The sequence below is a fragment of the Chroicocephalus ridibundus genome, chromosome 13 (assembly GCF_963924245.1).
Source record: "Chroicocephalus ridibundus chromosome 13, bChrRid1.1, whole genome shotgun sequence".
Taxonomy (NCBI): domain Eukaryota; kingdom Metazoa; phylum Chordata; class Aves; order Charadriiformes; family Laridae; genus Chroicocephalus; species Chroicocephalus ridibundus.
The window spans coordinates 4,426,265-4,440,848 of NC_086296.1; the positions used below are offsets into that span (position 1 = coordinate 4,426,265).

The 14,584-nt window shown below is 41.5% G+C and overlaps 1 protein-coding gene across 11 annotated transcripts in view; it reads left to right on the plus strand.

Moving 5' to 3' along the window:
- Positions 1-14,218, plus strand: part of ATXN2 (ataxin 2) — a 52,440-nt gene extending 38,222 nt beyond the window's left edge. For 7 of the 11 annotated variants that reach the window (XM_063350879.1, XM_063350874.1, XM_063350876.1 and 4 more), the window contains 4 exons: positions 2,271-2,324; positions 7,799-7,944; positions 8,854-9,081; positions 12,477-14,218. In XM_063350879.1, coding sequence (XP_063206949.1) covers positions 2,271-2,324; positions 7,799-7,944; positions 8,854-9,081; positions 12,477-12,680 — 632 coding nt within the window. In that variant the 3' untranslated portion in view covers positions 12,681-14,218. The remainder of the gene's footprint in view (positions 1-2,270; positions 2,325-7,798; positions 7,945-8,853; positions 9,082-12,476) is intronic. The other 4 variants (XM_063350875.1, XM_063350878.1, XM_063350881.1 and 1 more) reach the window with 3 other exon arrangements.
- Positions 14,219-14,584: the final 366 nt, after the last annotated feature.

The window sequence follows — 14,584 nt, forward strand, 5'->3', positions numbered from 1 at the left end:
CTAGATGGATTGTGTTTCCTCAAAATGTGTCCATCTGTAATGTGTTCACTTCAGCTTCCATTTATCGATACGGGAACGTTTGGGAAAAATATAGATATGCCTAAGGTGATAAATATATACTGCTTATGGAGTACATTGCTAACGAACAACGTGCTGGAATCATTCACAACTGATTGAGTGACTATAAGAAAGTATCCGTAACTTATGTTCTGTATTTTGGGAATCTTAAGTTTACCCACAGTATCTTTGAACTAAATATACCAATGCACATTGATTCTGGTCCTCTTTTAAAACTAATTCGAAAGTACAGAATAACGACCTCCTGAGAAACAGCAACCACTGCTGCTTTTGATTTCTGGAGCACTTGCTCAAACAACTTCCTTTTGTCTCTTTAAAATTGCTGTCTGGTTTTTATATTATTTTTTTCATTTATTTTTTCCCCCCCATTGATATCAGGATGCAGTGGGCTATAGTGCCCTTCTGTCCTTCAAGGTACTAGTGCTTTCTTTGAGATAATTCTTGCAAAATTCACACAATTTTTTTTCTGCGCATGTGGTAGAAAGAAGATGTCTGCAAGGACAACTGCACTGAGACGTGGGGGCTGGGGGGCGCTGCTTATGAAGTATTCTTAAGGTGTGAAATGTTTTCTGGTGAGATCTGAAACTCCATCTTCCCTAATGGCTTGGGATGAGTTGAAAGTCCGTGGCAAGTAGCAACTGCCTGCCAGTGAAGAGAAATGCCTGTTGGTCTGTTAAGCGAACGACCCTCACTGCCAAAAGTTTGGGGTTTGTTTTCCTTCCTGTCTCGGGAAGAGACAGCTGAATCCAAAATACATACAGTGACCTACACTTTTTGATAAGCACTCTTCCAGTTTAAAGAAAAGTATTTTTGTCTAATGCTGTTTAACGGGATATTTCTGAGCTTCTGGGATTTCTTTGCCAGTCGTTCCAGTGTCCTGCTTCTGTTTCACAACGTGCTGTTGACAAGAGCTCAAGAGAAGCCGAGCAGCTGAGCTGCATGGTCACCAGTAGACCCATCTAAACGTATGAAGGAGGAGTGTTAAAATCATGGGGTTTTTTCCGCTGAAAACACAATTGGGAAGGACAATGTTCAAGCAACTATCTTTCTTCCCATCTACCAGCCAGACGATAAAAATGTCCATTACACACTTCAGCTCGTAACTTCTGGAGACGTGAGAGCCACTTAGATGTTCTTGTCAAGGAGAGTTTGAAACGCAGGCAGTGCTGAAGCAGAGCAGTACACACACCTCTAACTGCCACATGCACATCCCTGAACGCGGAGTTGTCGTTCTTACCCTGCTAAACTGCACGTTGGTTTCCGAATGTACTGTCTGTCTCGAAAGTGTTGGCTCTGTGTGATCTCCCTGATACCAATGTTACTGGGCTGGTAGAGTTTGCTGGCCACGCTTTGACTGCTTGGTCTGTCGCACAAAGACCCAAACTTGTCTTGTGCTGTTAGTAGAAAATTTGGCTTTCTAACTAGAGGGTGGATATATGCATTCCTGTGACAATGAACTTGTGTAGCTGAATTGCCTGTGTTTTCAGATAACTGGAGTCCTCCGAAAAACTTAACTTTTGTGTTTAAAAAGAAACTTGTGTAAAACCAGACCTTGGTTTTATACAGATGCATTTCCTGTTTTTTGTGCTCTCATTCCTGTCCCCATTCTCCCTTCCCCTTTCCCCTTCTGCATATGTTTTACTGGTCTGGTGTTGTCTCTAACTTTATCTGGTTTCTGTCTCAGCAGTAGAGTAAATTCTATTACCCTGATAGTACAATGGTGGATATAATATAAACTTCAGAGGATTCTCCAGGGACTAAGAGTGAACCAGTCACCAAAGGTGTCTTGGAACTGTTAAGAATGACAGTGATATAGCTTAAAAAAGCAAGGGACCAATTTCTGTTTTAGTGTAATTACGTTTTAACCTTCTTATTACAGTCGACTGTAATAGACCATTAATTGACATAAAGTTTGTTTTTGTGTTAATTAAGAACTGAAGACCTCAGTGTCACAGTTAAGAAGGAAGGCTTACTCGAGACTTGTTGTTTCATCTCCATTCATTTGTAAAACTAAATATCCAGCTCTAATAGCACCTAAGTAAATAAAAATATCTGCATGGTTCTACAATCTTAAAAAAAGAAAAAAAAAAAAAGGAAAAAAGGAAAAAAAAAAAAAGATGCTGACCTTTCCAGAAGACGGGAAGTATGCACGTGGCAAGAGGCTAATTTACCTTTCTATTTCCCAAATTCAGCATGTCCCAAAATACCATACAGCAAGGAGACAGGCCCTTCTTTCTACTTTGCCAGTGAGTTGGGTTTTTTGTACTAATTTTGATTGTACAGAAAAGCACTTTCTAAAGAACAGATGTTAAAGGAATGGGACGTGTTGAGGGAACAAGTTTCCTTGCACCAAACCAGTATGTGGAAAACGCAGGAAGGTTCCTTTCAATGGATGGGGGGGGGGGGTGAAGCTCTTGAACGGATTTGTATGACCACAGGAAGCTGATTTGTCAGTTTTTTAAAATGTATTTTGCATGTCAAATAATTTGTGACTTTACTACCCAGTCTTTCAGTCTGCAACCAGAAGTGAGTGCTGCATGTGGATAGCCTCTGCTTAAAACCTAGCTGAACTGCCTCGCTGCTTTTCCTTCATGGTCCAAACAGGATCTTTAAAACTTGGCTTCCTAAAAGGAGAAGTATGTTGTGCCTGATCTCTTTAAAAAGCTGTGGCTCAAGTTCTGAGCCCCTGGGAGGAAATAACTTTGAGTTGCAGCTGAGGCAAAGGAAGCTTTCTGTAGAGTTACTTTGGTGCCACTGAAGGAGTGCTGTGAACAGTGAACTTTGATGGTACTCTAATGAGGGTGACAAGGGCTCCTTGCCGGTGTGTAGCATCGGATGCTTCCTCCTTGGCAGCTGAACGTTATCAGTTACGTGATCTGGCTCCGATGCTCCCGAGTGGGTTTGCTGGTGTGCTACATCAGTGTAAGCGGTGGGAGAGGGGCTGATGTTCTCCATGCTCTCCGTACACAACAGCTAATGCAAACTTCATTTGTGTACATGTACTGGGAAAGGCGAATAACTTAAAAATACTGCCTTGTATGTTCATCATAGCGCTTTAAAGAAGGTGGTTTTTAGGGGGTGTGGTTGCAGGATGAACTGGAGCTGTCACCCAAGACATGGGAAAGGAGGACTTGCAGTTTCAGGGTACTTTTGTACTTGCTCCTGTCCTGCAGTGAGACTTGTTGCTGTGTCTGTCTCCAAGTCCGTGCAGCCTATGCCAGGCACTCTTCTGGGTTTTTTCAGTTAGCTCATGCAAAAGGGATGTGAGAAATACCACTTGTTCTCCAAAAATCTCTTCTGGAAGAGACTTCCTGTGTTTCTTGTACAGACATGGTTCTGCATGAACTAGTGGTGTAGGATGCTGACCTGTCCTGTTTTCATGCGTCTTGGTTTGGTGCACTGAAATAACTTTAATAAGCTCGTTCCTTTCATGGATAATCTTTTAAGTGAAGTCCACTCTACCTGTGTAAAATGACTTCTTTAAATGTTTGTATTATGAAAGAAACATTTGCTATTTCTTTGCTTCCTACCATTCAGGTCTTTTAAATGTAGTTATCCTCACCATCTTACTGGGTCTGGCAATAGTTTTGAAGTTTGTTCACTGGTCAGTTCTTGAAAGTAGTCTCTTCAGTGCATCTTTGGACAATGACCAACGATGACCACCATTGGCAGCACTGAAATTCCTACCAGGGAAAATATGAAATTACGTTATATGTTTTTTGCATATACCCTTGTAGCTGGGAGTTCTGCTTGATTTCTGCTGCTCTGACCTCTTTTGATTTCAGCTCCTTCTGTGGCTTTGGTGGCTGACTGCTACTTGTTTGCCTCTCAGAAAAATGGGTTGCACTTTTTGTAGAGTTGAATTCAGTAATTCAATCCATCTGATATTTTTGCTCACTTCATTACCGAATCACTTGTCTTCACTGGGTATCCCTGCAAGGTTGGTGCAGTTAAATATTTCACGTTAGGAACTGACTTGATCAAAAAGATGCTGAAGTGAAGCAGGTTGGTCCAGGGAGTATTTTTGGAGGAAAACAACTTGAGTCATAAAGGGTGAGAAAAACAGTGTATTTGTGCTGGAATGAGCTGAGGTTTCTTGCAGCAGGGATATACGCAGAGCTGTTTCGTCCTTTCCTGGAGCTTTCTCAGCACTTTCTTGGATACTAGATGGCTATTTGGAAAATCTCTAGAGTACTGACAACTGGGGGAAAATGTTGGATAATTGGTGATTATTTTTTTTCTTTTTTTTTCACCCCTTGTCTTATCTTGTTTGCTATTTGGTATGTGTAGTGAGCTGTTTTGATGAACAGGCAAAAGTTCTTGAAAAAGTCACAGTGAAAGTGCTTTAGTTGTGGCTAAGCAGCTGAATTTCTCATGACTGTTTTGCCAGACTGCTTTCACAGGCTTGCTGGTCTCATAGATTTCTTTGGCTTGTCGCAAACTATTAATTGCACTAGCTGAACATGGAAAACCTTATACGTTTCCAGAGTTGAAGTTTGAACTCCAGTTTTGAACTAAAAAAGATCTGTGCACGTATTTCAGACTGGCTGCCGCTCGTCTTGAACCGTTCTTGATCTGTATGTGGTATCTGTACAAGGATTTAGATAAGTGTCCAAATAACGTTTTTTTTGAAAGGCACTTTTAATATTACTATTAAAATGTAATTTGCAGCAGCATCTGAACTAGTTTTAACCAAACTTGTAGATCTTATTAGAGTAATTTGTTAAAGACAAAATGGGGGAGAGGAGAAGCTAGGCAAATAAAAATTCTTCAATATAAAAAATCTGGCAGTTTAAATGCAAAGCTATGGATAGAAGATACTAAAAGGTTATGGAAGAGCTGCTACTAGACAAAAACTTGATCCTCCCCCCGCTTCTGTATCTAACTGTTCCTCGGTTTAACTGGTTTCTTAAGAGAGAAATTCTTCATTGTAAAGTTTTATTGTACCATATATCTGCTTCAGAATAACTTAGTTTATTATTCTCTTGGCTATAAAGAAATGAAAGATGAATTGCACAAATGGTTTAACGGAGTACCACATTATTTTAGGGGCACTTAACAAGTAGTGTGGCAGGATGTGGGAAGCCTTGAATATCTTACAACTTGGAATTAATTTTCATATACATTTTAAAACCTCTTGAATGGAGTTGAAGTTAATTTGTAGTCAGGCGTTGCCAGCTCTGTGGCTGAGGCAGTGGGATGAGAGCTCAGGGGGGTTTCTGGTAGCATGCCCTTTGGCAAGCAAGTCAATCCCTCTATGCATTTATTTCTGTTGCTTTGACAGAGATAATAACTTTTTGGCCTTCTTCAGAGTGTGTATAATAATGAGATTGAGAAATTTTCCTACTGTAGGAAGCTGTAAATTTCATACTGTAAAAATGATCAGTGTTTCCACCGATAATTTTCACATAGTTGTAGTAAGAAGGAGCGATGTTTGAAAGTCAAATAGGAGTGTGGCGGGGATGCTGCTGCAAAATCAATTTTAGTAGTGATATGGAAAAAAAAAGGCTTTTCTTGCATTTCAAAGCTTAATGAAGTGCTGTGGTAGAAGATACTGGTAGTTTTGACAGTGTGCATTGAAAATATTGAGGTGTTTTCAAAGCCCCTCTCAATCAAAAACGCTGATAGTATATGGGTGTGCTTGTACACTCGTGCTTGAATACACTTACATGCTCATGGATAACTATGTTAGGATCAACTCAGAGTGCAGGAATTTAGGATTACAAAGGTATATGAATTTCATCTGCATTAATAGCCTGAATCTGTAGCGCACATCACTCTTGGAGCATTTGCTCAGTGAAGATTTAATCGAGCTTTCAAGACAGCAGGGGGGGATTAAGTGAAATGTGGCAGACAGTTATTTTCTAAAGGAGAAGACCTTCGTAGCGGCCTGTGCAGGGGGGAAGGATCTCCATTAGGCAAAAAGATACTGTCTGTATGTATTCTAGTGAGTTTGAATACGTTAGAACTAGTCTTTGTAGGCTTTATAGCAAGCTAGACTGGAGGAAAACAAGTATTTGCACAGGGTAGCAGTGTGTCAGGGCTGGTTAACAGAGCACAGTAGGGTTGCTGTCTTTCTGAGACTAGCTTTTGCTGAATACTGTTGTGCTTTCAGATGCTGGTACGTTTTTGTCCATTTCTCCACCCATCTTCTCTTTCATCCTTTACATACACTCGGGCAGTTCTGTGTATTCATGAACTTAGAGCCCAGCACAGTGGAATTCTTCAGAAGCCGCAGCAAACAGTTACTTGCTGAAGTGAGATGACAGACCTCACCAGCCATGAATACAGGGGGCAGGTGATTCCAGCTCCACTGTTGCACTCGAAGTGTCTCCCTGTGCTCTGCTTTTCAGGTTTGTTTACTAGGGCGCTAGAAAAATCTGTCGCTTCTAAAGATACACGGCAGGCAGGCCATCAAGTCCTCATATGGCACAAACCCCATTATAAAAGCTGTAACCAGTAATTAACTTCTGTGGGAACAACAAACAGGTACCAGACCAATTAGGCGAACGGCTGTAGGGAGGATTGAGGAGCAAGTTGATAGTTTGCTTTGTCTGTTTTGTGTTTTAGCGCTATTGTCAGCGAAACTAGCCTCGGTCTTGACAAGCTTAATATTGGGGCGAGTAAGTGCACTTTGTCACGTGCAGAATGTAGTGGCAAACTGTGGACTGGTTGTTGCACAACATCTAAAAGCGATAGAGGGGAATAGGCGAAGCGTCTTCATTTTCTTAGGGTCTTGTTTGCGGTTGTACGCTCTGTGTGTAAAGGAAGACTTGCTATCACTATGGCTTTACGTAGTTTCGTGGATTCCATCAGAAGTAAAAAAAAAAATAATAAAATGATGTGGTGCTTTTTGAAGCAGAACAGAGCAGGGCTCCTCAAGGAAGGACTTGTTGATGTTAGTTTGTTGTTGGAGACTGGTATGGCTGTAGCAACAGATGTGGTTTCACTGGTGTGAAAGTTTTATGTTGTTAAGTTTTTTTTCCTTTTTTGGAATTGTGTACCTTATTCGCTACTGTTTCAAGGAATTAAGAATGTCATGGCAATGTTGAGAAGCTCACGGAATGGTGGTGATCCAGAACAGACTCTCTAATTGGCCCTGAGGGGAGAGGCAAGATACGTTATTTTAGCACAAGATACTGGCTTCAGCAAAAATTTGATGCTCAAGCAGCCTCAGTTTCTCAGCTGTTACGTATATCCTGTGTGTCCCTCCAGCTCTTAAGCATACGTGCAGCGTATATACTTTACACTGACTGTACTGTGAGCAATTTCCAGAAGAGTAGCATGGTGAGGTTAGCCAGGTATAAGGCCAAAGAATTTTTTGGATGGTGGAAATAAAAATGGCTTGTAACACCTTTGAAAAGTATATTTCAGGAAAAACTAAATTGTATGAAAATGATAAATTTGGTATTTTAAACTGGTCTGTTTGACAAAACAAAAGATGAAATACTGCTTTTTTTCTATGTAGTATCTGTTACATTGTCAAACTAGGGAAGATGAACTGTCTAATTATGGTTATTTATAGACTTTTCCTGCAAAACCAAACTACACAAAAGCAAGGTAAGATACTCAGCTATTTGCAAGATAAATATTTTTTAGAAGGGGGAGGGAATATATTTACAGTATGTTTGAGATACAGTGAAATCTTCAAGTGCAGGTGGTGACTTGATGAGATGCGTGTTCTGTATCTGTTGTTAAATATTATTCTTTTTCATCCTAGTTTCCACTGGCTCACTTGCTCAGCAGTATGCCCACCCTAATGCTACCCTGCATCCGCATCCTCCGCATCCTCAGCCTTCTGCCACACCAACTGGCCAGCAGCAAAGCCAACATGCTGGAAGCCACCCTGCTCCTAGCCCCGTGCAGGTAACAGAACTCAAGGGGGTGAAGGAATGTCTTTAAATTGTATTTAATCTGCTCTGCTGGAAGGTATGGCATCTCTCTGATGCTTGACATCAATATATTGGTTTCCTTGAGAGGAAAAATGGTAGGATGGAGCAGTTACCCAAACAAACTACATGTGACAGATACCGTGCAGTATTTGCCTAGATGCCCCCCTGTTTTCTGGAAGGAAGGAAGGAAGTAGAGCTATATAATTTAATTTTTCTCTGCTTACTGTGGCTAGGACTCAAAAGGTGGTAGGCTTATGACATAGTTTGTTAGATAAGCTAGCAGGGAAACTTGTTGCAGTCCCTTTTCCTTAGTAAGGACCGATATCAGAGTCCAGCCATTCATTTCTCGCTCATCATGGGATGAGGTATAGCTTGTTTCCGTGTAACAATTGAGGAAGGATCATAATTTTGGCAGGGCTTTAGTATGAGTGGAGCTACAACTGGAAATAGCAGATAAATGCTGGCAAGTATTTGATTGTATTTTGTCAAAGACAAGCAGCCGAAAACAAAATAGGCCTCATGATAATGCTGCATGCCTTAGTTCCCTACCGGTAATAACTTTGGGCTGCTAAGCGCAACTGTGGCATATACCCAGCTCCATGGTTGCAGGTTCTCCTTATTTTCACCTGGCAGCCTATGTTCAGTTTTCCAGACTCCCGCTCCACATGACTTCCTAGTGCAAGGAGAAGATGAGCCAGGTGGAACTGAAATGAGTTTCCTCATGGCCATAGGTGTAGTGATCCTTGGATCTGCCATTTAAAAGATTCACTATTGAGAGCGGTTTTGCAAATGTTTCTTACGCTAGTTTACAGAACAAACATGTCTTTGCTTCTTGGCCATGACCTAAATGATCTTCTCTCTTTTTTTTTTTTTTTTTTTGCAGCATCATCAGCACCAGGCTGCTCAGGCACTCCACCTGGCAAACCCACAACAGCAGTCGGCAATTTACCACGCAGGTCTAGCTCCAACCCCACCTTCCATGACGCCAGGCTCCAATACGCAGTCTCCACAAAATAGTTTTCCTACAGCACAACAAACAGTCTTCACCATTCATCCCTCCCATGTTCAACCTGCATATACCAATCCGCCACACATGGCCCATGTCCCCCAGGTAAACACAGTTTAACAACCTTCAAGACTAAATGTCTTAATGCCACAAAGTTAGGACAGTCGGGCCTGCTGAAGTGATTTCCATTCTGTCACCTCTCAGTGCAGACTACCTGTTGTGTTATTTAGGTTTCTGTCTGTACATTGCCTTTATTTAGAATTTTACAAGATATTTGGACCTCAGCTTCCAACACCCAGTGCATCTACAACTGTAGTTTAATGAAGACATCTTAAGCTGGCACTGCTACTGAAAGAAATTGAGCTCTCTTCCCAGTTCCCGGCTCCCACCCTTGTCCTGCCCCACCATTCTGCTCACAGAACTGTTTGGCCATGCAGCAAACCAGACTGGGGACATGATTCAGCTGAAGTGTGCCTCCTGTACCCCCATTTTAGGCTATTGCTCAGTCAGTCAGTTCACTACTCAGGTTCACTGCATGATCACAGGAAGAGCTGGCATACAGAAAGGTTGGAGGTGAGAGCTGAGTGGAGGAAGGCTGAATTGCTGCTTTTGGTGGCAGTTTTAGGTTCTGCATTGCAGTCAAATTTATACAAGTACATCCAGTAAAGAATATTACACCAGATTACTAGGGAGTAGCCAGGCACTGCGATAGGAGATAGGTGAGATTCAGTTCAGATGACTGCAAGACAATCCTTGCCGAAAGAGAAAACCGTGTGTGCGTGTGTGTGTCTGTGTGTGGTTCAAAATGAACTGCTTATACAGAAGATTCCCGATGATTGTTGGGCAACTTAACAACAGTCCTTGCTTCAGGATCAGAAACCGACTTCTCTTAACTGCTCTCTTGTGGTCAACTCACCGAAAAGAAGGATTTTGGGTAGGGAAGCACACGATTGATTAATCAAGCGCTCTGCGTAAAGCAGTGCTACAAAGATTTTTTTGACGTTTACTAAATCTCATGGATTTAGTGAGCTCTGTCAAGGAACAGACAATTCATCAGTAGTTTGCCTGCACAATTTCTTCTTCAGTCCAAGAACTTGGTGTCTGGCTTACGCCTTCTCATACAGGTTGCCAATAGTTTGGGATATCATAACTGTAATTAGGGAGGTTAGTGTAATAGCTGTCCAGTCCCTTGCAGAATTCTGATAAAATCTTTGCTTTGGTCCCTGGGACAGTCAGTTAAGCCACTGAATTAATAGTAATTTAGGGATTGTTTTACTGATGTTGAGTTTTCAGCTTTTTAATTCCTTTAGGCTTTTAATTTCTCTGCTTTTGTACTGTGGGAGGATAAGGAGAGGATGTCCAAACTTGCCTACTGCTGTGGCGTCTTGCTGCGTCCTCCCAGGCTCTGGTTTCTGCCAGAAATACTTGATAGTACAGAAATACGAGATACTTGCTCTGCTCTGCTGTCATGGCACCGGTGTGAATGCCTAGGTTGTAGAGCTTCTCAGGGTGCCTTACATGCAACCCTTGGGCCTTGCTGCAAGCAGTGCCGTGCCTTGGAACGGGAAACGTGTTTGTTTCAAGGCCTCCATAAAGGCAAAACCGTACATGAGTTGTGCTGTACACGTCACGGCCAGGCCTGCGCCTGTGCTATAGGGTGCGACCGTTGCCTTCCTTTCTGTGTGCCAAGCACTTAATTAGCAAACTCTGCTAAAGCAAATCAGACGCAACTTTTAGTCAGAACTGACTGCTTAGTCAGGATTTTTTGGCAATCACAGGCAAAGCTTGTTTTCCCCTTGATTTTTGACCTACGCAGTCTCTTCTGCTGTAATTTTTTAGGATGAAAACTACAATCTGTACTCTGTGACACTTACACCAAACTAACTGACTTTTCAAAATGAAGTAGTTCCCTCAAAAATCTCTAATGAAGGAATAACTACAGGTCTGTAAGAAATTTTAAACGCATGTAATTATTCCATTGTGGGGAAACTAATCGCTGGATTTAAGAGTTTCTTAGCAGCCTCATTTCCAGCTTCTGAACACAATTCTGAGCTACCACGTAGTAGGAATTTCAGTTAGGCTAACACAGGGGTTCAGCTGCATTTCCCTTTAGGTTATCAGATGAAACTTGAGCTGTTAGATATCTCACTTGAGAAACAGTACTTCAAAATTCATTACGGAGTACTGTCAGCTGCCAATTTGCAAAGCATTTGAGCCACAGCAGAAATTTTTATCCAATGTGTGTATCGAATCCAGCTGCTGTATGAATATCTGCTTCATAATGATGGCTGCTATAACAGCATGTTTGTCAAAGTGAAAATGGTGCTGATCCTGAAAGGTATTTCTGTTTCACAGCCTTATCTTCTAAGCCTTTTTTTAGAGCAAGAGTGAGATTTGAATTGCAGTTCCTGCCTTTAAAGGCTTCTTGAGTGCTCCTAATACAGTGCAAGTCTGATAAAGAGTTTGAGGAATGTCTGTGATGAGTCGAGTAACCTTTTTGTCTTTAAGAAATAAAATTGTAGCCACTACCTGCGATCTGTCTTTACTGGCATGTGAAACTTGGGAGGCTGTGATTATTGCACCGTAGCGCTCTGAACATGGGATATGGTAGAAGGACAAAGCAAACCTTAGATACAAATGCTTTCCCCCCCCGCCCCCCCCAAGAGAAACCCACCGAGAGCTCCTAAGATTTCCCTAATGTTTTGTGCTTTTAAGAAACTAGTGTTTACTAGCTTTTTAAACCAGAAAATTGATGACCTCTAGAGTCGTGAACTGCTCTGAGCTAAAGACGCCGACTGACAAGTTTGCCAGAGGGTGATCAGCCATCGTAAAGATTAATCTCCTTTTTCCGCTGAGACTTAACGATGATTGCTTAGATTACACAAGGACCTTAACTGCGATGAGCTTAACTGGAAACAGAACAAAGCCGACCTAACAGTGTAAAGGGGTGACTGCTTAGACGAGCGATAATGTGGGCACAGGTCACTGGAGAGAGTGGTTTCTAGCCCAGGGAGCCATGAAAGAACGTGGAGTTGTGTCATGAGCAGCTGGGGAAGGGGTGCCAGACTCCCAGCGCCTGTGAAGTTTGTATCTGTAGCCGGCGCATTTTCTGCATAGGAAGTGCTTTGATCTAGGTTACTAACAGTAATGTTTTGAAGATCTGATGCTGAGGGTTTTTTGTTTTGTTTTGTTTTGTTTTTTAAATATTCCGCTGTTTAATGCTGGCAGTTTCTCCCAGCACTCACTGTCCAAATGGCTAAAATTGAGAATGTGACTCGGAGCCAGCAGTAAGGATTTGAGCCCTTTTTTTGTTTGGGTTTTTTTTTTTTTTTTAGTTATTATTTTTTGTGTTAAGATCTCTGACTTAATCCCTGTAGCTAATCTAGTTAAAATGGAGTAAATCTCTGGATTTACTGGTACAGCTGGAGAAAACTTGACAGTCATGTGGCCAGGAGTGATGCCTCCTTGTGACCATTATACTAAAGAGCTCTTTGTTTCAGGCTCATGTACAGTCAGGAATGGTTCCTTCTCACCCAACTGCCCATGCTCCAATGATGCTAATGACGACACAGCCACCTGGTGGTCCCCAAGCCGCCATCGCTCAAAGTGCACTACAGCCCATTCCAGTCTCGACAACAACACATTTCCCCTATATGACGCACCCTTCAGGTGAGGAGTGTGTGCCCGGGAGACCTGCACCGTAACTGAGCCAGGTCGTAGTAGCGAGAACTGTTATGAACCAGATTTGGGGAAAAGAACAACAAAAAAAAAAAAAAAAAAGAAAAAAAAAAAAGAAAAACAACCTTAAGATGTCCTTGTAGTGGCAGGCTGCTGAAGGCAAAGTGTTGCTGCATTTCGCATTTATACGTTGCCAGCCCAAATGCGAGCTTAGATAAGCGTATGAGATTTAGCTAATTTAGCAAAGACTTTGCTTCTCTCTAGCCAAAGTAGAGAAATGGATAACCGTGCAGACTCTGGCACTGTGGGACTGTGTTCTTCCAGGTTTTGCTGTGGTTTTGCTGTGGGGGATGGACTGTCTGCGTAGCCTGTTTATAATGATCTCGGGGGGTTTATTAAATTTAAAGTGATCGGTCTTGAGGATAGGAGTGAAAATGTTGCTTGGGGGTAGGGCTGTTAGACTTCTAATGACTGAAGTAAAGTGACAACTGAAGTCTAATCTTTAATTCAGAGTAACATTCTGCAGCTTTACTTTTTGGCAAAAGTAGGTGCTGTATGACTTCTTTCTGCTTTAAATTTAACCCTACCTAGGTTTCTTTATTATTCATTTCCAAACGGCTTCTAAACTTTTGTAGTTGAACTAGTTACCTTGATTTTGTTTCTGGGGGAATGTGTGAGCAGAACAAGGCTGCTTTGTGAGGGTTTAGGTAGGGGAAAAAAACCATCCAAAGGACATCTTGATATGCAGGGTTTTGTTTTGTTCATTATTAAAAAAAAAAAAAAAAGGAAAGAAAAATAAAAATTAAAAAAAAAAAGGAAAAGTTCAGCTCAGTAGTTGTCCTGTGACCACTTTACTAGCAAACTGTTGTGTGGCTTGCCAATTTATTATTTACATTTGAACTTTTTTTTTACAGTACAAGCCCACCACCAACAGCAGTTGTAAGGCTCATCTGGAATAACTGAAAGGCTGGATACCTTTTGTAGGCCAAATACCCTCCTTCTACTGCTTCTGCCAACTGGAAGCACAGAAAACTAGAATTTCATTTTATTTTGTTTAAAAAAAAAAAAAAAATTGATTTCTTGTAACATCCACTAGGAATGCTAACAGTTCATCTTGCAGTGGGAGAGATTCGGACTGAGTAGAGGCATTTAGGAACTTGTGGGCTATTCCATAATTCCATGCACTGTATCTGAGTCCTGCAAGTGCCCCAACTCTGCTTGCTGAAAACTGGAAGTTATTTATTTTTTAATGACCCTTCAAAGTTATGAACTCATCAGCTAGCAAAAGAAGTAACAAGAGTGATTCTTGCTGCTATTATCACTAAAAATCAAGACTTGGAGATCCCTTTTACTTCTAACTAAACTTGAAACAGGTTCAGTAAAAAAAAAAAAAAATTCTAATCGTCAAACTGATGAATTATTATTTATAAATCACGTTTGATGAGATAATCACTATCGTGAGACAGTGATGTAACTTTTAAGTTAAGAAAACTTTTACTTTGTAGATAATATAAAATAAAAACTTAAAAAAAAATTAAAAAATAAAAAAAGTTTTAAAAACTGACCTACTTAGTGTTTGCGTCTTGTTTTACCAGTATTTTATTTTAACGTGTGCTCCAGCTTCCGCTCCGAATGGGAGCGAGTGTTTGACTTAGCGCCAGGTAAGCTTTGCGGTGTGTCTCTGCCGTGCGCGTGTGCGGGTGTCCCACGACACCACATCCCTCGTGTTTGACTTGCAGGGCTGTTGAAAAAAACAAGTCAAAGGCTTTCAAGATGAGGAGTTCGGTAGAGGTTTTAAAAGAATTTCTTGTGTTCAGATCTGTTCCCTGGTGCCTCAGCCTTACACGGGTCTGGCTGGTGGCGCCGAAGGCGTCACAGCTGGGCCCCCAGGCTTAAGGTGACAAAACTGTAGACAAGGTGGTGCTGCTGG